Below are 22,584 nucleotides of genomic sequence, written 5' to 3'. Positions count from 1 at the left end.
AAGTCAGATACAAACTGTTAGCTGTTCAACAGGAATTATGCACAGATAAACATCACTGTGGCAGATTTAGAGTTTGTGTGAATCCAGTCTGAGTTCATTTTTAACTAGCAGTTCACTGTGGCGCTGCCTGCAGTTTATAATGTGTGAGAAAATGTTTTATATTAATTTAAATTCCTGATACTCTTCATTGTACTCTGTGTTTGTTTGCACTGAGAGACATTTCTGTCCCCTTTTCCAGCAGGTGGACAACAGCATAGTTTTGTCGGGAGAGGAGAACAGTTTTGTGGACCCTGAAACCAGTTCGTCCTCGGTGAGCAGCTGCACCACAGTCAGCACTCTAATCTCAGGAAAGACACGCAAGCCACCCAAAATCCTGCAGATCAGCCCGCCGACTCTGCTGGTCACCGCTTCTGACTTCTCCCCCATGAACCTCTGCAGTCCCTCTCTACCTACGGCCTCTCTCACACCAGCAATGCTGCAGGTAAAAGCTGATGATTGATCCAATATGGCCACTGTACTCGTTTAATATGATAATCAATATGATGTTAAGCAGCTTGTACATTACACAAGACAGAAGAGCAGAAGTGCCACTTGTTATTTGTTATCTTGACTGTACTACCAAAACATTACAAGTGATTTTATGAAGTCTGAAAAATGTAACTGCTACTTACTATTAGGGCTGGGAATCTTTGGGTGTCTCAAGATTCGTTTCGATTTCGATTCTCGGGGTCACGATTCGATTCAGAATCGATTTTTGATTCAAAACGAGCGGATTCATTGATCCATGGTTTCAAAGTCTTGGCACAGTGCATACTTCAGGATCTACTCCAGTCATCTGTGAGACTGGCTGAATTTCTTGCTGTTCCATTTGGCATTCTAGTTAAAGAGCTAGCTGTAGCACTTAGCAGGGAGTGACTGATTAGCCAAAAAAAAAAAATCAGGAAAAAAATTGGAAGCTATGAATCTTTTTACAATCCCAGAAAATAAGAACCTTGATTTTTACATAAAACAATTTTTTTCGCCACCTCTACTTAATATGAAAACATTTTTTAAAAAGTGGCCTATCTGTAAAGGGTGAATTGACTTGTGCTTGTATAGCGCTCTTCAAATCTCTCTCAAAGTGCTTTTACACTGCAGGTCACACCTACCCATTCATAGACTGCTATGTAAAGTGTCCATCAGAAGTAACTCATCCCATTCCTTCACATTCATATACTCTGCCGACGAAGCGGGAGCAACTTCGCGTTAAGTGTCTTTCCCAAGGACACATCAGATTTGAGGCTACAGGAGCTGGGGATCGAACCCCCGACCTTCCGGTTGAGAGACGACCGACTGACTCTACCAACTGAGCCGCCCATGTGAAAAAAAAAATTCAGTTACCACTGTAACCTAAGCCTTGTATTTTATGTCACTGCTAAATTTCCTTACTTATTAAATGAAATAGAACGATCTGCAGACACTGATCCTGACCAGTAGGCAGCAGCAGTACATTTAACCTGTAGGGCCTTTCTGTTGTGTCTATCTGTGTCTGGATCTTTCAAAGTGATGCATTTTGCCTCATGACTGCTTGTGCCACTGTCTATAATTAAGCAGTCTATTAGATCTGTTGTGTCAGACAATGTTTCCTTTGTTCTGTCTCTCCTGAAGGGTCGGGTCAGGTTTGATGATCATGAGATTTTGAGTCAGACTGCCAGTCAGCTCATACTGGAATGTGTTCTTCTTTACGTTTTCTCTGCTGTCTGTGGTCGACTTTAAACATAGCCTCTTATTCACATGGGTCGTGCTTAAAGCTTATAAATTGCTCCTGGCTTATATCCAAATTTAAACCAACTTTTAAACCCAGTTTCTTGTTGAATAAACTTATTAAAGTTTAAGCCATTGTCAAAAGTGGTCGACTCAGATTGAGCCTGAACAATTTCCAACTTCAAATTGGGAGTTCAAATCAATAAATCGTACGGACAGATATTATGATTTTAACAATTATACACAAAATTAACATTTGCATGATTCCTGACACTTGTTAAAAAAGACATGTCACTAATATTCTACAGTTGCAGTATGAACTTTCTCTCTAATAACAGACAAACAACTTTTATTTTGGAGACCCAGAAATGTTCCTAAAGGGTCTCAAACATATTTTTTGATCTTCGTTGATGCAGTTTTATGTCAGAAGGGGAAAATGTCAGGATCCAAAAGTCCTGAAATACTAGAATCAGATCAGTCAGGAGTCCTTGGGTGAAATGGGTTTTGTTGTCTTACATCTTAAAATAAAAAACATCTACATTTGGTCATTGTGGGCCATGCTGTTGTTTTAAATTAGTCCTAAAAAAAAACTGTCTTGTTTTTTTTTTTCCTCCCCAGACTCCCACTCTGTTGCTAACTCCCAGTCCGCTGCTGTCAAACATCCACTTCTGGAGCACACTCAGTCCTGTGGCTCCCCTCAGCCCAGCCACACGACGCCAAGGAGCTCACCTGTTCCAGGTCAGTTTATTACAGCATATCCCTTTTTTCTGCTTTCTTTCATCTATAACGTTGCATTTCTCTCCAGGAGAGTACTCACATTAGGCAAAGTTGTCCCGTACTGTGCTTAAGCACGATTGTCCCGCCTCCCCATTCCCCCGCTGGCCTGCACTCACACTGCTCCAGGAGTAGCCGGGCCTGAGCACTGTTAAAGACCAGTGCTAATGGAAAACTCATTCATTTAACCATCCAATTGAGTTTAAGAACCTCTTTTTCAAGGGAAAAATACTGAAAGAATTGATTGAATCACTGGGCTAGTATCTTTCCAAGTGTTTAAAGTTTTCCATTGCCACCAACCCAAGGCAAACCCCGATCAATCTACGCTTCTGTACTTTTGAGATATCCAAATCACTTACCTTTTTGTGAACAGTTTACTGAGTTATGGAAGTTTGAACACATTCCCTTTTTATTGTAGCTGTCTTGCGCTTTGGTTTCACTGAGATAGTGAAAGTGATGAGAGTGGGACATTAACTTCCTTAACCAATAGCTCAAACATGTTCTCACCGTTAGGTACAGTATATTAACTAAAGCTAAAAACTGCAGACCAGCTGGTTGTTGTAACCTTTTTTTTCAACTGTGTTGCATTAACAACTGCAACTGACCAGCTCTTTTAGTGTCTCAAAAAGGGCAAAAGCTGCACTGACAAGCTACATATCAAATGGATTAGACTCAACAAGTGGGGGGGGGGGGGGACTATGCACATGTAAAACCAGCGCAGGTACACTTACAGCAGGGGAATTGAAACATTCACAATAGAATTGAGCTTCAGAGTGGGCTGTCCTTGAAAGAGCTGACAGGGTGGGCATGTCCTACAACTTTGCTCCATGCTTTGCTCTTAAACATTGACAGAACCTGACGTCAGGTTCTGGCCAAGTCTTGCAAAGTTCTCATAACAAACCACAGTTCAGGGCAGCAGGAAACCGACACAGGAAACTTCACTGTGGTTTAGTAGGGACATCCAACATTGTAACATTATATGTTTGTATTTAAATATGGATCACAACAATAGATATCCTTTAAAATACACAAGTTAACTATCTTTTTCTTATCTGTCCCAACCGTCTTAACACTAATTCCTGCTCTGTTTCAGTTCCCATCAGTCCTCACCCCACAGTTCCAGATCCCTGTACACAGTATGGATGGGACCAACACGCCAGGGCCCATTTCTCCAGACCCTCAGAAGACATAGGGTTAATCCCCACCAGCATCACTGCATTTGGACCCAGACAGCCAGACACCACCCCTCCTCCCCCCCGTCTTACTCCATCTCACTCTCTCACAAACAGAACAATCATGTGGGAGCTCCATCTTTGCCATTCCTCATCACTCCGGTGCTTGAAAGTGTGCTGCCACAGACTTTGCACTACAACTAGAATTATTGGAGGGAGGATCTGCAGAGAATCTGCAGACCAGGTTGAAGGATGAGGAGGACATTTGAGTTTGTTTCAAAGCATTAACACCCCCACAGATGCTTTCCTGCACTCATACACACTGGTGCCATCTCTCCTTGTGCACTCATGGATTTATTCCGTCTGGCTTTTTGGGATCCTCAGTCAACAATTCAAATGAGGGAGGAATTTCCATGGCAACAGTAGCTGCATGTAAATTGGACCCTCTGCAGCGACAATCTGCTTCATACTTGGACACACTGAGCAGTGATATAGCAGACTCTCCTTTTATAGACTGTCCTTCTTGTCTTGTGCGCCAGTGTTACTGCCAAAAAAAGGACATATTTAGTTATCAGTTTCTAACCTCTGCTGACAATAATTCTGTTATCTTTCCTGCTCTGTCCTTAACTAATACTCTTCTTGAAGGGTAGTGCTTTAACCCAGTGCGGCGACTCTTATATCTTTTGCCCAGATCTTGCCTGCCTCAGTGTGCACAGTTTGCTGCTCTGCAATGTTGGCTCTGTATAGCCACATCCAGCACGACTTTTACCTTGACAGTAAACTGACATTCACCTTGGCCACAATCAGAGAAAGCATGCATAAAAAACTTTGTGCATGTTCTAATGCAACAATAACCCTGCAAGCCAGTGTGGTCCGGTCAACCAACAGCCAGTAAGCTTTCATGTGGGAATGAAAGAAAATGAAGCCATAACCTTTTCTGTTGCATCGACTCAGCAAACATCATCACAAATATCTTGTTTTTAAATTCCCCTCATAATGCCTTTCTAAATGAACTGAACAGTTTTAGGCAGCAATCATGTTAAACGCACTTATTTCAAGTTTTTTTTTAAGGATTAGAGTAGTGGTCATTTTTCAAGGAATAGTTTGACATTTTGGAAACATTGGACACTTGAATGCTTTCTTGCTGTAAGCTAAGCAAGATTTATACAAGTTTTCTTGTAAATATAACGCCGGAGCTGGGTAATCTATCTCAGCTTAGACTGAAACTACCTGGCTATTACCAAGTGTCACAAAATCTGCCATCTTTGAAGTTTGATTATGAGTATGTTACATCTCATATCCCTCCAAAACGAAAGTGTCAAAGTGTCAATCTTTATCCTTGTATGGAGGTTATGTGCCAGTTTCTATTGGTTACCTGGAAATTGCCCATGCTATCAAATTGTTGGTTTTTTTTACACTAAAGAAGATAGTGTTTATTCATTAAATAGAGGAAGGCGAGTTTTTGGATAGATTTTGATGCCCTTGAAGTGCCCGACCCCATTTCCCCTCCCAAGGTGAAGCTTTGCTCAAGCCACATGTTTACCACTCAGACTCAGAGGTGTCAAACTTCTCATCTAACTTTGGGGTAAGGACAATTTAGAAGTTTTTCCCCGAATCCTGAAGTGCTCATTTATGACCAATCAAATCCAAATCAAGCCAAAATTGTTCCTCATAAAACAGAATCTGAAACCATGATGTTATTTTTCTAATGAATGAGCTGAATTTCTGACATTTTTACTGCATCAGTGCAGTTATTTTAAACCTTCAAATGTGAGGGGTAAGCGTCAAACCTTTCCTCGCCTTCGATTTATATCCACAGTTGATCCCGAGGACTGTAGAAACCGTCGGGAGTGTTGAAGCACTTAAAGGCCCCGAACCTGTCCAGACTATCAGCCATTAGACGTTCACACCTGTTTTGTAAACGACTCTGAAGCCATAAGTCTGAGACACAGACTCAAGAGGTAAATTCATATTTCTATGCTGTTCCGTGTAGGAATCGTGCAACACACATGTTTACATGACACTTGGATTGAACACGTTGAAGTGTTTTCTTAACCCAAGTGTCCCTTTTCTAACCCAGGGAGGGATGGCCAGTGAATCTTAAAGGGGGGAAATGCACACTTGTTTTTACTCAACTTACACACACACCTGCCCCCCCCCGGCACTCTGCAGCCAATCATAATAGTCTACAAGGTGCCTTACCACAGCCAAGCCCAAGTTTTAAATGGACACAGTTTCATCATTCAAAAGTTAGAACAGAGATATACGACAGCGCTTATTAGTTTTTAGACCAAATCACAGCCCAGGAGGTTTGAGTTGAACCTTAACGGGGATCTTAAACGTGCTGCGCTGTTCTTCAGGATGCACAACTGTACATACAGACATTAACAGGAGGGAGTTCAGCTGGCCGTGTCTCTTTCTAACCTGCTTATTAATGTTTGTGAAGCAAATCTTGCATAAAGTATATACATATATCTATGAAACCTGTCTTATTATTTTTGTGTAACCTCTCTCTTTTTTCCCCCCTGTAATACCAATAGAACTTTTAAGAATAATTTCTCTATTTTTGTAACGGCCAGATGTTTCGATGTCTCCTATGTTTGGGTTTCTCTGTTTTAATGTGCATGTGTGTTTCTTTCTGTTGCTTTTCCTTCTCGTGTATTTGGGAGGCGGCTGCCCCACCGTGGCATTGGCTGTTTTTAGGAATCAAAGCCTTATGGGGGAGAGATTTGAATCTATGTTTTGTATGTGAAGTGTTTTGATATGGTGTTGACATTGTACATGCAGACTTTGTGATGGGACGTTTGCACTTAAAACTTTTTCGGGGTTCCTGTAGTATTGGATTGTGTGGCTTTTCTAAGACGCTGATTTTCCTCTTTGATGATGAAATGTTGTCGATGTTTGCTCACTGAGAAAAATGTTTATTCACCCAAAAGGGAGGACAAATTATGCACTTGGCATTTTATACAGTAAATCTTATCTTTTTCGATATATATCTAAAGATTTAAAATCGTTTGTGATCAGGCACTACCACACACTATTTATTTATTTGAATTCCTAGCAGAGCCAGAGAGAATTGGCTGCTCATCTTGCATTTTCGCATTAACTTTGAGAACTATAAAATAGCTGGATATTAACCCTCAAGCCCATTCGAACCTGTCTCTGTCAAGTCTTTGGACTGGTTGTGTTTATGATTTGTATCATTTGATGTTTGTCCTTCAACCTACCTTTAAACATGTAAGATCTTGTAGAAAGTTCCTGCTTGGTTTGGTCCCGTTTTCTGTTCGTTTCATGCTTTTTCAAAATTGTTTACAAGCTACTTGTCTTAAGTGGCGTATCGATGTATGAGAGGTGTCGAGGAAATGTTTATCATGAATGAGATAGGTGAGACCAATAATAAAAGACCTCTAACATCAGTGTTTGTGTTCTGCCAGTACATCATTTGTTATTTACAGTATGTCCAACAGCTTCATTCTACCGTCAGAAAATCACAAAAGTAGCACTTTCATAGGCTGCGAAGAGTCATATTAAAACACTTCATTTACAGTCCCACTTAAAGCTAATAGGTAATCATTAAAGTGTCTTTGAAATCAAGCTGCAGCAGAGGTACAATGTGCTGCAAAATGTGCAAAAATTACATCAATTCAAGTAATGGTCATCCAGTGACCTGCTTGATCAGAAGGCTTCTGAATGTTCAGAAAATAGTTGGAGGACACCAGGAGGGAGTTCCTGTTCAGTTCGGACACTAGGAGGAAGTGCGTGTGTCACGGTTATTGTTCCCATGCTCCCTTTTCCCCGTCTTCGGCTGGAGCCTGAGGTCACTTATGATCTTTCCCCCAGTCTCTTATGGATCCTCAGATCAGGAGCCTCCAGTCTTTGGCTTCTCTTCCATTTCTGTGTATTTAGACCAATCTGAAAGGTAAAAAGTGTTGACCATTTAAAATACAAGCGTGATCCACTAGGCCCCACTAGACTAGAAAAGTGCTATACAAGCTCAAGTCCATTTACCATTCACACCTCTGCCCTAAATAAGGATATTTTATGTAGAAGATGGGAGAAGGTGTTTTTATGATCAAAAAAAGTAGAACCAGAGAAAAACGTATTTTGGCAGTGGTCTCTTGTGTTTTATAAGAAGTGGGTATAACCATAGTGATGTAACCTATCGCCTCATGCATCACCATTATAAAGACTTAGATACTGTATTCCTCCCTTCAACATCTTTGTTTTTCAAGCAGGACTTAAGCAGGTCCATATTTAAAAAAACAAGTTGGATACATCTTTTTGCCTCTCAACACATTGACCCTGGTAGCCACTTAGCCACAGGATGATATGCCCTAAAGCAGTGCTTCTCAACTGGTGGGTTGGGACCCAAAAGTGGGTCTCAGAGCTGTTTTCATTGTGTCGCGAATATGTGCCTGAAAAACAAAAGTTTGTTTTGTTCCACGTCTTTGTTCTGTCCCATGGTTTGTAATGTGTGGGATCCAAATGGCATTATTTTTCATTCAACAAATCGGATTATTCATAGAGGAGTTGTTGGTGTGTCCTGAGGCTGGACCAATTGAGAACCACTTCCCTAAAGCACGGCCTTGGTACCAGAATTGAAAAATATTAACATCATGCAGTATATACTAGAGACTAAAAACATATCAGGAAAATGTTAACTTTTTTTCACCACTGAAGGTGCCCTCTGCTGGTCATTATAAAGAATGCATGCTTGCATCATAAACCGATGCCAAGTTCTGGTTTTCTGTGCAGTCTATGTTTTGTTTCCACTGACAGGTTTTTGGTTGTGTTACTGCTTAGCCATCAACTGCTCCTCCACCTGCTTTGCTTTCTGCTACTTTTGTGTCCACCACCGCCTTATTTTCTATTCAAATTAAGTGACATTACATGGATTTCCGTTTCCTGTTTTTTCTTTCTCATACGGTCTCTTTCTTAAAGTTGTAATACACAGTCATTTCCAAAGTCCATGTTATTAAAATTCCATTCTCTCTCTCCATGAGTCGACCTGATAGGTGCTTACCTTTGTGAAAGTTTCTGTGGCGGTGATGCGTGTAGAGGAACAGCAGGAACAGGCAGAAGGCGATAAAGGACGCTACCGTACAACACACCAGGAAAGAGTAACTGCCCTGACTGTTGATCACCTGTGGGAGGAGAAACATTCACAAACTGGGTTAATAATCTTATACAACTCTGCAGCTGACCCTGGAAAGCACCGCAGCATCAGAACAGGTTTATTAAGACAGTGTTTACTTTACGCTTTATTCCTTCAGACACAGTGAGCAGCCACAGCTATCCTTCCTAACACTAATGTGCTGCTGCAGGGAAGCAATTACAATGAATCAGTGAAGTCTTTTCTTATTATAATTACTTCAGATCTGTCAATAAAGGGGGCAGTTAGTTACAAAAAGAATGGAGCAGCAAACATTAGCATGTAAAAAGAAATTTAAAAAAACATCCTGAATAAACACTGAATATAGAAGCTGGTGTAAATTAAATCATTATAGTGACGAACATTAATTTTAAAGACAGTTATAAAAATATTTCTTACAGATCCAACGAGCAGCTGCATCGCCATCTCTCCTGTGCTAGCACACGTCACCAGGACAGTTGTGGCACAACCTTTAGCACAGGGGATAAAAAGGAAAATCCATATACACTGAAGATTAAAAAATGTTTAATTAATTAATAAACAAGTTAATACTTAGGCAAGGATTGTTACTACATCCAGGACGAACGTTTTCTCATTTCTTTTGTTTTTACCATCTTTGCCAAATATGATCTATTTTACCCTACCCATTGTAAGACCTTACTGCTGACCTCTCCCCTTGCTACCAATCTGACCTTTTGGTCCCACATGAGCCGGTACGCAGCCTGACATCCTCAGGCGGAGGTCTTTTATTCGGTCTGAAAATTCGGGTAACAGAGCATTCACAGTTCAAACGCCTGAGCTCTGGAACAAGCTGCCCAAGGAGATCAAGTCAGCAGACTCAGGGACCACTTTTAAATCTTTTCTTAAAACAAACTTTTTATGTTTTATGTTAGCTTTTTCGTCATTTCACTTGACCTCATCATTTTACAGGCTCTACTAATTTAACTATTTTTTTTGCCTTTGTTGGCTTGCCTTGACTTTTTTGCTGTTTTTTTCTGGTAAAGCACTTTTTAAACTGAATTTAGAAAAAGTCCTCTATAAAAATAATAATAATTATTATTATTATAATTTCCTTCCTTTCCTCTGACTGTGTGTTTTTCAGGTATTTTTACAATAAACAATATGCCTACACTTTTTTAGTATTTGAGTATTTGGTTTAATGTCTGTGTGTACTCTGTTTCTATTCATTAATGTGATTTAAGATGACGAAAATATGTCATTTTTGGTCTTTCACACACAGTATGGGACTTCTAGGATTCGTTGATGCTGAGCGTTTGTGTCTGTGTATGACTCAGTGTGTGTGCTAGATTACCTTTGTAGTCCAGTATGTCCTCTGTAAAGGCCAGCATGGAGGGAAACACACTGCTGATGCACAGCCCCAACACACAGGTACCAAAGAAGAGGAACACAGAGCTGGTGTAGAAGATCAACAACAGACACTGCACCAGTATGACCCCCACCTAACACACACACACACAGACACACACAGACACAGGCACACAGCGTTAGGAGGACCAGGGCTTAACAGTAGTCTTTGCTTCAGAAACCAAACAAACCATGTTGTGCAGAATATTACAAATGTGGTGAATAACTAACCAAACTACAATATGAGACAAACATAATTTTTGACACTTTTGATTTCAGCATCTGAAGAGTCACAGTGCAAAACTCTCTGCCCAAACAAAAACAAACACATGAAAAATCTTTTAGTTCGGTCAGGATCCCTCTCGTCATAGAGTTAATCATTTATTTCAAAATGGAAATACGGTTACACTTGGCACTGACGGCTCTGCTATGAAGATGCTCCATGGCTAATCTGAGCAGCATGCCACAGCTTTCCACAGAGCATAATGCTAAACTCTCCGTGTGAGGGTGCACCAAAAGGTTTAGGCTAGAAAGGAGGAGGGGGCGGTGGTGGTGGCGGTGGTGGTGGAGGCAAAGCTTGGCCTGCAGCAGCGCAGTGTGAGCGGCATTAGTGTTGCAGGAATCAGTGAGAAGGAAGTCGTATTTCAATGGACCGCCTGGTTACGGGCTGGAATTGGTTTGTGCATCATTAAAAACAATGATTCAATCAGCAGGCTGTCAGCTGACCTCAGCTGCGGTGTGTGACTTGTCCTGCATGAACAAACATGAAGCTTCATATAACAGACAACACTCCCTGCACGACGAGACAAAAGTTCTGACCCGCGATGCAAATCTTCTCTAAGATCACAATTCACCTGCATATTTAGTCATTTCTTGAAACAACTGTTTTTTGTGCTTTATAGAATTTGGCTTATTCTTCTTGGTATGAGCTGCAGAGTCACCTCAAACTAGTTAAGAAGGATAAGCAAAGAAGATTATCAAAACAGGATTCAAGCGTGTTTGACCTGTGAACACTCACTGAGAAATACTGATTCATTGTTAAATCAATTTCTGAGTAAGTTTGATGTTTGAAATTATTCATATATTAATATATATTTATATGAAACCTCTATTGGCTAGAACTCCCTCATAGAGTTTTTATTATTTTGATGTTTGCTATTATACGGTCAGAACTGATCAAACCTGGGACCTATGTATTTTTAAAGGTTTCTTTTTGGGCTCTTTACGCCTTTAATTAGAGACAGGGCAATGGATAGAGTCAGACACCGGGGAGAGTGGGGTAGCCTAACGGTTATATCAGGCGCCCCATGTACAGAGGCTATAGTCCTCATCGCAGAGGCCATGGGTTGGAATCTGACATTGGCCCTTTGCTGCATGTCATCCCCCACTCTCTCCTCCAACATTTCATGTCTCTCTCCAGCTGTCCTGTCAATAGAGGCAAACAAAAAAAAAAAAAAGGAATCAGGAAGAGAGATGACATGCTGGAGAGGAGCCACAGGTTGGATTTGAGCACGGGCTGCCTGTGCTCCCAAACCTGGGTCCTTTTGATCTCGTCAAGCACTATGCTCCCCACTGTTAATACTTCAGCGTGCATTCTTTATCTGTGATTTGGAACAAGAAAAGATGACTTTCAAACACACAGGAAACACACTGTGGCTTAATTTATTCTTTCTCAATCTAACATTTACATCACCCAAATATTATCACCCAGAATATAGAGATGTATTTGAAGGATGTACTGGTATGTCGCAAATAGTACATAAATCCTACATGTAAAAACAAAAATATATATATAAATCCCCAATCACAGCGCTATGAGTTTCCAGCTCAGACTACGGACGACACTGGACAGAGCTCATGATCAAATGAGGACATGCACGTGACCTGTTAGTATGTAGCTTCGTATCTGACTCTACCTTTTAAAAACTACAAGCGTAATGATCAACTGACAGACCTTGAAATCCTTTCTGCTTTTCAAACTACCTCCTCTCAACTATAACTGACTGTAGACGACAACATTAGCATGTCTGGGTGGGATATGCATTTTGCCCATGCAGGTAAATAGTGTGCTCTCCATGAGGTATTATTTTCTTCAGTATTTAGCTCGTAGTGAATCAACACAGGAGAACATGATGAAGACATTACTGAATCTGTTATTTTATGTACGACAAAATCTGTACAGGGAGACCCTTAAAAAGGCTGCTATGAGTCGGCAGTTCTGGAGGCAAAGGGAATGTTTCATCATCCAAGATATTAAAGGAACAACACAAAGACACAGCATGGTAACACGGAGGACCAGTGTTGGAAAACAGACATTGAACACCCAGACTTCACAAGTGAATATCTGATTCATGGAGAAGCTTAGACAGGACAAAGCTGTAGGTCAGCAGCTTAACCCGAGAAGGGAAGGTGTATTTCCAAAACACCAGCCCTGCCGAAACCCGGGATCGAACCAGGGACCTTTAGATCTTCAGTCTAACGCTCTCCCAACTGAGCTATTTCGGCTCTGAGACACTGGGAACAGAGGCCCTGAATGGAAGGGTAAACAAACTTAATCCAGAGAAAACCCCCACAGAGCAGTTCCTCTGTCGTGGAGAACGGGATTGGCTTATTTGCAGTCTGGAATGTAGATTTAAAAAAGAGCTCCATGTGACACAGGTCCTGTTTGCTGAGTCACAACAAGGATAGGGTCAGCTAAAGCTCAGCTACACTGCAGCTGAGCAGCACGAACAATCACTGTGCACTCTGACCTTCTCTGTGTGTGTGACACGTGCCTCATGCCATGAACACAACATAGAGAGCATGTTTGGCCTCTAAGATATGACCTCTGAATGAACATGTTTACTATAAAGTTACACTTTCTAAAATATTGAGATTTTGTATTTAATTTTTTTACCCTAAATGGCGTCAAGGCTGCTGTAAACTGCATTCGACCTTCGCTACAGCTTTCGACCTGTCTTCAAGGCTCTTCTTCCTTATCCTAAATGTCAGTGATGAAAGTATATATAGACATAAGTCATCTTAAAGCAATGACTCCCTACAAAGTTTCACTTACACTCACAGATGTGGTGCTGTGTTGAAGGACGCCTGTGTGAACACAGTCAGAAAGCAGTGGAGAACTAGCTCACCAGCTGTTTGTTGTTTATTATCCACGTTTTTCCTCAACATGCACAGTGTTTCTTTGTGTTATTGAATGCAATTAGGACAACATGAAAAGACCTCTGTATAGTTGCAAAGCACACACAATATAAAAGCACATCATCTGATTTCAAAGAACAACCCCAGCAACCTTCTGCACATTCATTCTATTATATCGGGGAAAAAAATGGCTGTAGCAAGAGCATGCATTGAACTTGCATAACGCAGGAGGAAAACCGTTGATGCAAACCTCCGCACAGAAAGGTGCCAGTTATCTTCAGTCTGAGCTGCAACCACAAAGAACTACTTCCTCAAAATGCAGACAACAGGGAGTTAAAACCTGAGAGCAGAACCAGAAACCTGAGCGGTCAGGACGAGGTCTAAACACGGCAAACCATTTGATACTTACAACCCTACTCATAAACAGCACTGACAATATATATTTTTTTTTAATAAAGCAATGGACATGAATGTGTGTGAATGTGCTTAGATTAGTACTGCTATATGCAAAGCAGCCTCTGCAGCAGTGTTTGAATGTGTGTGATGAATGACACGTGTACTGTAAAGGACTTCGATTCCTCAGAAGCAAAGCGCTAAAAAGTTCAGGTAGTTTTAAGCTACACCTTCATCGAGAAGATTTATTTATACAAGTGAGGAAGTTATATATTGGTGGAGTGTCTTTCATTCAGGTTTGTTAAGATTAAGCCTGGCTATCTGTTGTATTACACACTATGAGGAGTTGGGGCAAAAATTATTTCATTTTTTTTTTTCGATACAAAATGAACTAGAGGTTATTTGTGGTTCAAGTACAAAATGACCATGGCTTGTTCTGCAAATAAATCATTTTTGTTCTCTAATCACACATTTTGTGTAATACATTTTGGAGACAAATGAAGCCCTGCCATTGAACATATCAGACAAACAAATGCAGTTATTAATTTATGTCTGAATTTACAGTAGACCCCGAGTCAAAACCTTAAAATAAACCATCTCTTATGATTCTAGGCACATCTGTTGCTTCGGGCTGTTCACCTTATATTCCACTAGAGGGCAGATCTGTGCAAAAGTTGGTGCTGATATTCACCGACATGATGGGTCCTTGATTTCTTCTCAACATTTTCTATAAATATGTGTTATTTTATTATAATTGATAATGTGTCTTAAATAATAAACAGGTTTTTCAGGTAACCTACAACCTCCACTCTCATCAGGCATGTTTCTGGCAGCAGCAAGCAGCTGTTTTTGTTTGAGCAAATAAACACAAACAAACCTATTTGAAGTTTTGTATCCAGCATTAAGCTGCAGACATACAAAGTTAGTGTTTACATGATGAGCTTACTGAAGGATCAAGAAGCTGAGAGGTCAGGTAATTCCAGCACGAAACAGAACAGGTCAACTATTTGCTCAAGGATAATTATACTAACTTCCAGAGGTGAAACACATTTAGATGTTGTATTTCCAGTTTGTTTTCGATGCCCACATATGGGGAAAAAAGTACATATAAAGCTTTAAGAACACGTTAAAGCGTCATCTCTTTGTAAAAAGACACAAGAAGTTATTAAATATCTTATCCTGTTTTTTTCCTATAAATATGTTTTTGGGGGTCGCTGGCGGAGCAGTGGTTAGAGCGCCCGCCCCATGTATGGAGGCTGGAGTCTGCCAAGCGGGTGGCCCAGGTTCAAATCCAGCCTGTGTCTCCTTTCCCGCATGTCATTCCCCCACTCTCTCTCTCTCCCTGATTTCTGACTCTAGCCACTGTCCTATCTCTCCATTAAAGGCACACACAAAAAAATATACATGTTTTTGGTTTGACATAAACATTTTCAGCGTAGTGATATTTCAACACAGTAAGATTTTCTTTTGTTTGTACGTGCAGAAATAAACGGTTGAGCATGACAAAGCAGCTGACTTTAAGATCCTGTTGTCTGTGCATATTTAATCCTCCTCTGAATGACACCACCAGATGAAGTCATATGTGTTCCCTGGTCAAATATTTGATTGTAACTCATATGACATCTGCTCTATTATCTGTTATATGAAATTATAGCCTTGTGTTACCCACAAGTATCTATTTAAATATATTGAGATGTCAAAAAGGATTTACTGTATGGTTAGGGTGGTTTGTTCCTTCTTCTTTAATGTGTGTGTTCTTACCAGACTAACAGTGAGCAGAGTGGGTGCTGTGAATTTGCAGGACAGGTAAATGAAAGCCAGTCTTCCCAAAGTGATGGCTGCCCAAAATACACTGTCCAGACATCCTGCAGTCTTGTGACCCATCAGCAGAGGAGGGGACACCGCGTAGGTGTAGACGAAGCCAGAGTAGGAGCCCTGCACGACAACAAACACAAAAGGAGATTATCACACAGCCGAGAATATGACATTTGGATCCCTCTGCAATTGGCACCATAAAAACTTTGCCTTATCAACTATTATCAGTTCCTGTTTGCAGTGTATCCATAGAGTCACAGAGAGCAATCTCGTAATTACTGAGATACTGAAGTAAAAGTAAAAAAGTGAGAACTCAAAGGTAATATCTGAAGTTATAAAGAGTGCCTCTTTTCTAAGCTTTCAAAACTAAATTTAGGGAAGTAGCATGTCTGTTTGCTCAGATTTGACCAACAATTGATGCTAATTGCAGTTATCAAGCCATGTTTAAGCCATCCAGTTGCCTCCATAAGCTGTGTGTCACAGCCACTCCTGTAACCTCACCTACTTACATTAGAGTTAACATGCCAATTCAGATGGTAAAAATCAGGGATGAGCACAGATTGCCAACTAAATTATTTAAGTCTTCACACACGCTAGTCTGCACCAAAATGACTAGCCGGTGAATCAAATGATTAATTATTAATTTTATGAATTCAGACCCTAAATGTGTGAAATGTTGCATGTGAGCTGTAAGGCAGGCGCCCGCTAGCCGCGCCTGTAGCTCCGGTTAATTGCTACAGTCATAATGCTTTACTATCTGGATGTAAAACCGCACAGTGGACAGATGGCATCTTGTATCCTCTTGTAGCATCCCTTTCGATCTTTATAATGGAGATGATGTTGTGTTTATGCTGTGTCAGGTTAAACTGTTCATATTCAGCAGGTAGCACTAGCACTGCTAATGTTAGCCACAGTCTGCAAACCAATCTTCCATCATTTACCCACAATCCCGTGTTAATCTGTGTCAAGTAAATTGTGCTCAGTTTAGACTGTTTACTGAGTGTTTTTCTTCACTTTAGACTAATCGACTACTCTGAATTAAAATGTGCATTTAACTCACAGGGAAATGAATTGCTAGGAAAACCTTGTTTTGTTTTTTTAACACACTGGCATCCATCTGTCTAGTTGACCTCCTCATCATCACCTCAGCTCCCCCTTGAAGCCCTTCTACCATCATAACCTTCACCCACTCCTCTTGCAGAGAGTCAAGTGTTCCATGTTTGTGTGTATATTTGTAGTGTGTCTACAAATTCTCACTATAATCCCGTCAGTGATGAAGAGGATGGCCCCACCCAGAGCGTGGATGATGAAGAAAGTAGCTGGATGACCTCTGACTTTGGCAGCGTCACAACAGCAAAACAAACTCCCATGGCCTGAAGAGACAAGGACACTGAGAGGTGTAACATTTTACAGGTGTCGAGAGTTCATAACACACGCTTTCAGTTCCGGCTTTACCTTCCTCACTGTCCACATTGTGACTTTTGCTGGTCTGAGAGTCTTTGTCCAGCAGATGTTGACTCTTGCTAGAGCAAGGCAGCAGTCTTTCGTGGTACATCAGTGTGAGCACTGCTGCAGGCACAGGGAGCTGTAGGGACACAGACACACACAGACACACACGGTCATAAAGAGGCTTTTTTGGAGCTGGCTCTTAAAGGGAATGAGAGCTGGCACTGATTCATGTTACTCCAAAACAAAGACTTATACGGCCTCTTTGCGTCCTGCACCTCGCTTAGCGTCTAAATTGTGTGCCGCTACTATAACAAAATGTAGTTGGAAACACCCCAAATCAAGGCACGCTGCACACCATCAAAACAGTGCCCCTTGTTTCTAAATCTTATTTTAACACTATAAATAAAAAAACATTAATAATGACATGAACTCACATTGATGAGGGCCATGATCCAGAAGGCGTACGCGACCCTGGTGATGACTAGGCCCTCTGTGTGCAGAGGATACTGGGAGATATTTGGAAGCGCTGCGACCTGCCCGGCCATTCTGCTCCGGAGGTGCTCAAGGTCAGAGGTAGAAGAGGACGAAGAGTTGGCGGTCGAGTTAACACCAAGAACACAGGAGTCCTCCGCTAGGAAAGGATCAGCGACAAGGGGCGTAACCAGAGCTCCCAGGCCTATGAAGAAATGCAGAGCCTGGGAGGAGACATAAACATTCAAATCCTGAACATACGACCGTAAAGGGAATAACTGCTTAATTACTTTTGTCTATGTTGGCTTGATTATTAATTTTCTCTCCAAGTTTGAGAAAAGTCCTCGTGTAATGTGCACACAAACGCTCAATACTCTTTTAGGTATGAGGCACATTTTAATGTTAGTTTTGATCGGTCTCTTCTGTCTGTCAATGTTTTGAACCACTTGAGATCCAAACTGCATTATTGTTCATTAAATAAATGTGATTGGTTGAAATGCATCAGGAATTTTAGTCACGATTTCTCCTAAAGGAGTTAAACCACTGCTCTAAAGCACACACTCATTTATGAATACACACACACACACACACACACACACACACACACACACACACACACTCAAGCACATACACACCCTCTGACCTGCAGGAAGGTGGCAGAGTCTTTCTGGTACAGCTTCACCAGCTGCCTGTTGGCGATGTTGTCAATCACTCCCATTGATTGACCAGCAATTGCCATGGCGACGGATAACAGCACTACGTGGTTACATAGTGGTATGACGGCAAACACCAGAGAGATGACGAAAGTGCAGCAGAGGAGTGCTGACAGGGAGGACATGAGTCTGCAGAAGACAAAGAAAAAGACGACACCCACATGATTAAGGACAGACAATGATTTAAAGATATAATACAGTGACTCATTCAATATTGTGAATTAAAGGCAGAGTTTTAGTTTGAAAGACTCAGACATATTCCTCGTACCATTACTCAGACCTTGCCACAGTGTTTTGTTGTTTGAGTAAAGTCACCTTGATGGTTTGCTGCTCCACTGGCTTTTATTTACCCAGTGGCTTTATCACAGCCCTCCAGCAGCTGCACAAATTATCTTCACCTGGTACTCTCGTTCTTTCCTGCCAACTTTCCACAATATATGTTTAACCTTTTCCTAGAATACTTTTATTTTGTTCAGGAGAAATTTCTTAAAGGGCTCGTCATTGAGAGGCAAAAAGAAAAACATGTAGAGCGGCCCAAATCAGTTCTGGCAGTAATCACAAGTTGCTAAACATGAATAAATGAACCACACTGAACTTAAACTTTCCTAATAAACATTTATACTATCATTCGAACCAGTTTATTAGAATACATTACTGTAGTGCTTATCCAGAGGACACTCTGAGTCACAGTTGCCAATACTCTCAGCACCGTCTGCAGCACATGTAGCATCAAAATGAGCATGGTGGTCTGGACCTCCACCCTTTCTGCCCCCAAGCTGCATTTTATCCACCTCTCATCTGTGGTTTCTTCCTCTCAAACTGTGTTGGTCTCAAATATCCAATTGGTTTCAACACAGATATCTGGTTTAAAAGCGGGTGATGCTGGGTCAGTGCCCCCATCAACTCTTTTCACTGTTTTTCCACAGGCTCATATATGGTTACAGTGTCACCGTGTCAGAAACATAATTTGGGTTTTATGATTTTGAAAATGTGTTCATTTAAGTGTTGAAAGGTTGATTGAAATGATGATTGTAGCAGCATTTCTCAAAATCATTTTGCAGGGGTCGCGTCAAATCCCATCTGTGCAAAGATATCATTCAACACATGTTTTTATTTTCCATGCAGAAATTGTAAATATGGTACTTTATGGTAATGTTAACAGGAGAGTTCAGAGACATCATAAAGGGGAGAAGTCCTCCCAGAAGACAAATAAGACTGTGCATGTGCAGGTATTAAGGCTTTGACTACTAAAGTAGAAAGACCTCTGGGTGCTGATGTAGTTGATTGATAGCTGATGGGAGCCCGAACCAGCAGAGATGTTGGTGTCTAATGATGGAGAGTGACGGACTTATATGAGTTTGAAATCCAGTTTATTTGTGTTTGCATTTTCATCTCATTGGTGACTGTAATGCACTGCTCACTTGTAGAATTATTTTAGCCGCTACAGCTATTGAAAATCTACAAGAGTGATCGTGAGACAAATCTTTTGACACATTTCCTGTTAAAATATTTTCGAAAGATAGACGTATATCAACATTGTCAAATAGTTCAGGATAACTTTCACTTTTGAATCAGTTTTGAACGAAAGGTGGGAAGTTGCCAAGCCAACCATGTAATGGGTCGCGCTCCCGGCACTGAAACTGCCTGAGAAGAAAAGATTAGGACGAACATTGATCTCCAGCCCAAACTAACACAACAAAACCAAGCAATCTCAACATGCCAGGTGAAAAACACACACAGCTACAGTAGATAGAGAAAAGTAAAAATGGGGAACAAAATCTCCTCAGCACATCGCTGTCCAGAGGGTGTGTGCCCGAGTCCCTTTTACCTGGCTCCTCTAAATACCCCTCCTCCTCCCTGAGAACAGATTACGCTCAGGTGTGCAGAGAGAGAACAGGGCTAGTATAGATTGACAAGGCTGTGACTCTGACTTTGCCCCACTTTGATCCAGATCTTTGCAACTGTTGCATGGATTTCCATGAATTTACATCGACGATCCCAAGAAGAAGAATCCTACAGACTCTGGCAATCCCCTGACCTTTCTTCTAGTTCCATCATGAGGTCAATACACTTTCACTTATCCACTGAAATGTCTCAAATCTAGACTGGATCAACTCAACTTTTCATTAAGCATGACATTTCCTACATACATTCAAACCCACCTTAGTTTTTATAAATTGAATCGGCATTCCCCAACGCTGCACCGAAGGCCAGCTTACATTTCTATCTATTTATGAAAACTACTTTTAAAGTAATGACATTCTCTACAACCTCGGCTGAACTTTGTGATTATTGACATTGAGCTCATTGTCATGTTATCATTGTTTTTTATGTTTATGTTAGCATGATCATTTTACCATTTAGCTCAAACCAGCATCTCACAGTTCACCTAGCTTATAGGTTTGTTAATATTTATGATCAAGATAATTCATTTTTATTGGGAATTTTCTTTTGATTCTTTTTGAAAGATCATTGGTTGAATCACCTGCTCCTGTAGTCTTAAAGTAGAAGTGGCCTATGGCAAGACACTGAACCCCAAACTGCTTCTGAAGGCACAGGTGTGTGTGTGTGACTGAAATATATTAGTTCCTGATGGGCAGGTTTTCACCTTGTGATTGCCTGCGCCATTAGTGTATAAATGCATTTGTATAATGGAAAGTAGCAGTAGGGTGAAACACTGTATAACACTCTGAGAAAGGTGTGTTACAGTAGCTGTCCAATCATGATTTAACTGACATAGCTTACAGGTAGCAGATACAAATGGTCTGTGAAACCATCCATTTATCAAACAAACTTCTCTGTGATAAAGGAACGATACTAGTTATTTTGCATTGTGTCGCATGCATGGAAAACACCTGTTTCTTTTCACCTCAGAGTCTTACAACACACACATGCACGCCAGGCCTACAGGCTGCACAATGTGTGAAGGACGACCTGAAACAACCATCTGCTATTTGAATATCCCAGATTTGACAGTCAAATTAAGAATAAAGCAGCTGTAGGTAAACATCTCAATATGGACAATGAAATACTTCACATTGACACTGTCTCTCCATTCACATTATTTCTTTTACATCAAGGGCTGAGCTGGAGCCAGGTTTGAGAAATGTTGGAGTTGCGTGTCCAAATTGTCAAGCAGAACTCCACCCACACAAAGAACATTGATCCTCCACAAACCAAACTGTGTAGGGATGATGAATTGTTTGTACTCCTTATTTATCTCTGTTATGGTCTTTATTTTTTTTTAATCTCAATGTGTGCTTTATTAATGATGTTACGTTGACATTTCTACCTGGTAAGTACTAACGTTATTTGATTTTGTTAATGCCTGAAATACTCAGGTCTTAAGTCTAGAGGTTAAATGAAGCGGGCACCACTTGCTGATACACATTGCTAAATTTAACAAGTGTATTTCCATGACTTAAAAAAAAAAAAGGCAATCATATCTGTGTTTGGTTCACTTTAGTTTTACTTCCTGGTTATCTTTTTTTTTTTTTTTTAACCTGAATTTCCCATCCAGTGATCAATAAAGGGTTATTTTATCTCAATGGTTTGTTTCATTTTGTGTATCAAATTCATTCAAATAACAAAACAATTAACTTATTTTTCCCAAAAATACTTTTAATTTAAAAACTTTGTGTGATATTAAAACTCAAAGAGTGGAGAAGAATTCTAGTGCTGAAACAATTTGGCCACAAACTAGGCTTGACTAGTAGTAAACAAAAATAAATATTACTGTTGTTGTTGTTGTTGTTGTTATTATTACAATGAATGGGGTCCTAATTGATGTTTTCTAAAAAAAAAAAGAAAACTAAAACAACTGTAATACTTGTAAATGAACTTGAGTTTGTATGCATTAAAGTCAATCATGGAGAAATGTGTTGGATTAAATAATATTTAGGAAAAAAATGTTAATAGCCTACATTAAGTAGGAGTCTAGCGTCCCATTTACCACAGGCATATTTAGTCTTAACTTGATTACCTTTGGATACGATCTTGTGTCATAGTCTAAAAGCATCCAACTCAAACAAGCTCACTCACGTCTTCTTGAAAAGTCCTCCCACGCTGCTGCCCACCAGCAGGAAGAGCTGCTGAGAAAAGAAGACCCAGGTGATCTGCTGCAGCGTGGACTGAGTCTGACACCTCAGGTCCAGGATGGTGGGACCAAGGAAGGCGATGCACATGCCGAAACTGAAAAACACACTCCAGTAGGTAAGAGTGTGCTGCCAGTGGCGCTTAAAGAGCGACCAGATCCGCTCGTCCAGGAGCTTCATGTCGCTCTGATCTCCTGAAACCCACAGATACCGAGAGACTGGAAGCTGTTCATTGAGCTCCGTCTTCATAAATACACACACTGCCAACGGAGAAAGTCAACACAACTGTACGAGTCACTCAGACT

At 40.7% G+C, this 22,584-nt stretch overlaps 2 protein-coding genes and 1 non-coding gene across 3 annotated transcripts in view; 1 reads left to right on the top strand and 2 right to left on the bottom strand.

The window, feature by feature from the left end:
* elk4 (ETS transcription factor ELK4) overlaps positions 1–7,105 on the top strand; it is a 14,930-nt gene extending 7,825 nt beyond the window's left edge. Inside the window, exons 4-6 of the mRNA XM_061041414.1 lie at positions 215–481; positions 2,362–2,481; positions 3,611–7,105. Of these exons, the coding sequence (XP_060897397.1) occupies positions 215–481; positions 2,362–2,481; positions 3,611–3,709 (486 nt within the window). The 3' untranslated portion in view covers positions 3,710–7,105. The remainder of the gene's footprint in view (positions 1–214; positions 482–2,361; positions 2,482–3,610) is intronic.
* Positions 6,213–22,584, bottom strand: mfsd4aa (major facilitator superfamily domain containing 4Aa). The gene is made up of 10 exons (XM_061041413.1): positions 22,227–22,584; positions 18,116–18,314; positions 17,436–17,696; positions 17,008–17,137; positions 16,810–16,925; positions 15,499–15,672; positions 10,154–10,301; positions 9,241–9,311; positions 8,713–8,833; positions 6,213–7,601 (listed from the first exon to the last, which is right to left on the bottom strand). The coding sequence occupies exons 1-10, from the start codon at positions 22,526–22,528 to the stop codon at positions 7,549–7,551; spliced, it is 1,575 nt and encodes a 524-aa protein (XP_060897396.1). The 5' UTR covers positions 22,529–22,584; the 3' UTR covers positions 6,213–7,548.
* Positions 12,639–12,711, bottom strand: trnaf-gaa (transfer RNA phenylalanine (anticodon GAA)). Its single transcript has one exon. It is a non-coding gene; the product is annotated as a tRNA-Phe (tRNA).

The sequence above is a fragment of the Labrus mixtus genome, chromosome 7 (assembly GCF_963584025.1).
Source record: "Labrus mixtus chromosome 7, fLabMix1.1, whole genome shotgun sequence".
Classification (NCBI taxonomy): domain Eukaryota; kingdom Metazoa; phylum Chordata; class Actinopteri; order Labriformes; family Labridae; genus Labrus; species Labrus mixtus.
Note: the sequence above shows the minus strand (reverse complement) of the source record. Positions and strands in the feature narration are given on the sequence as shown.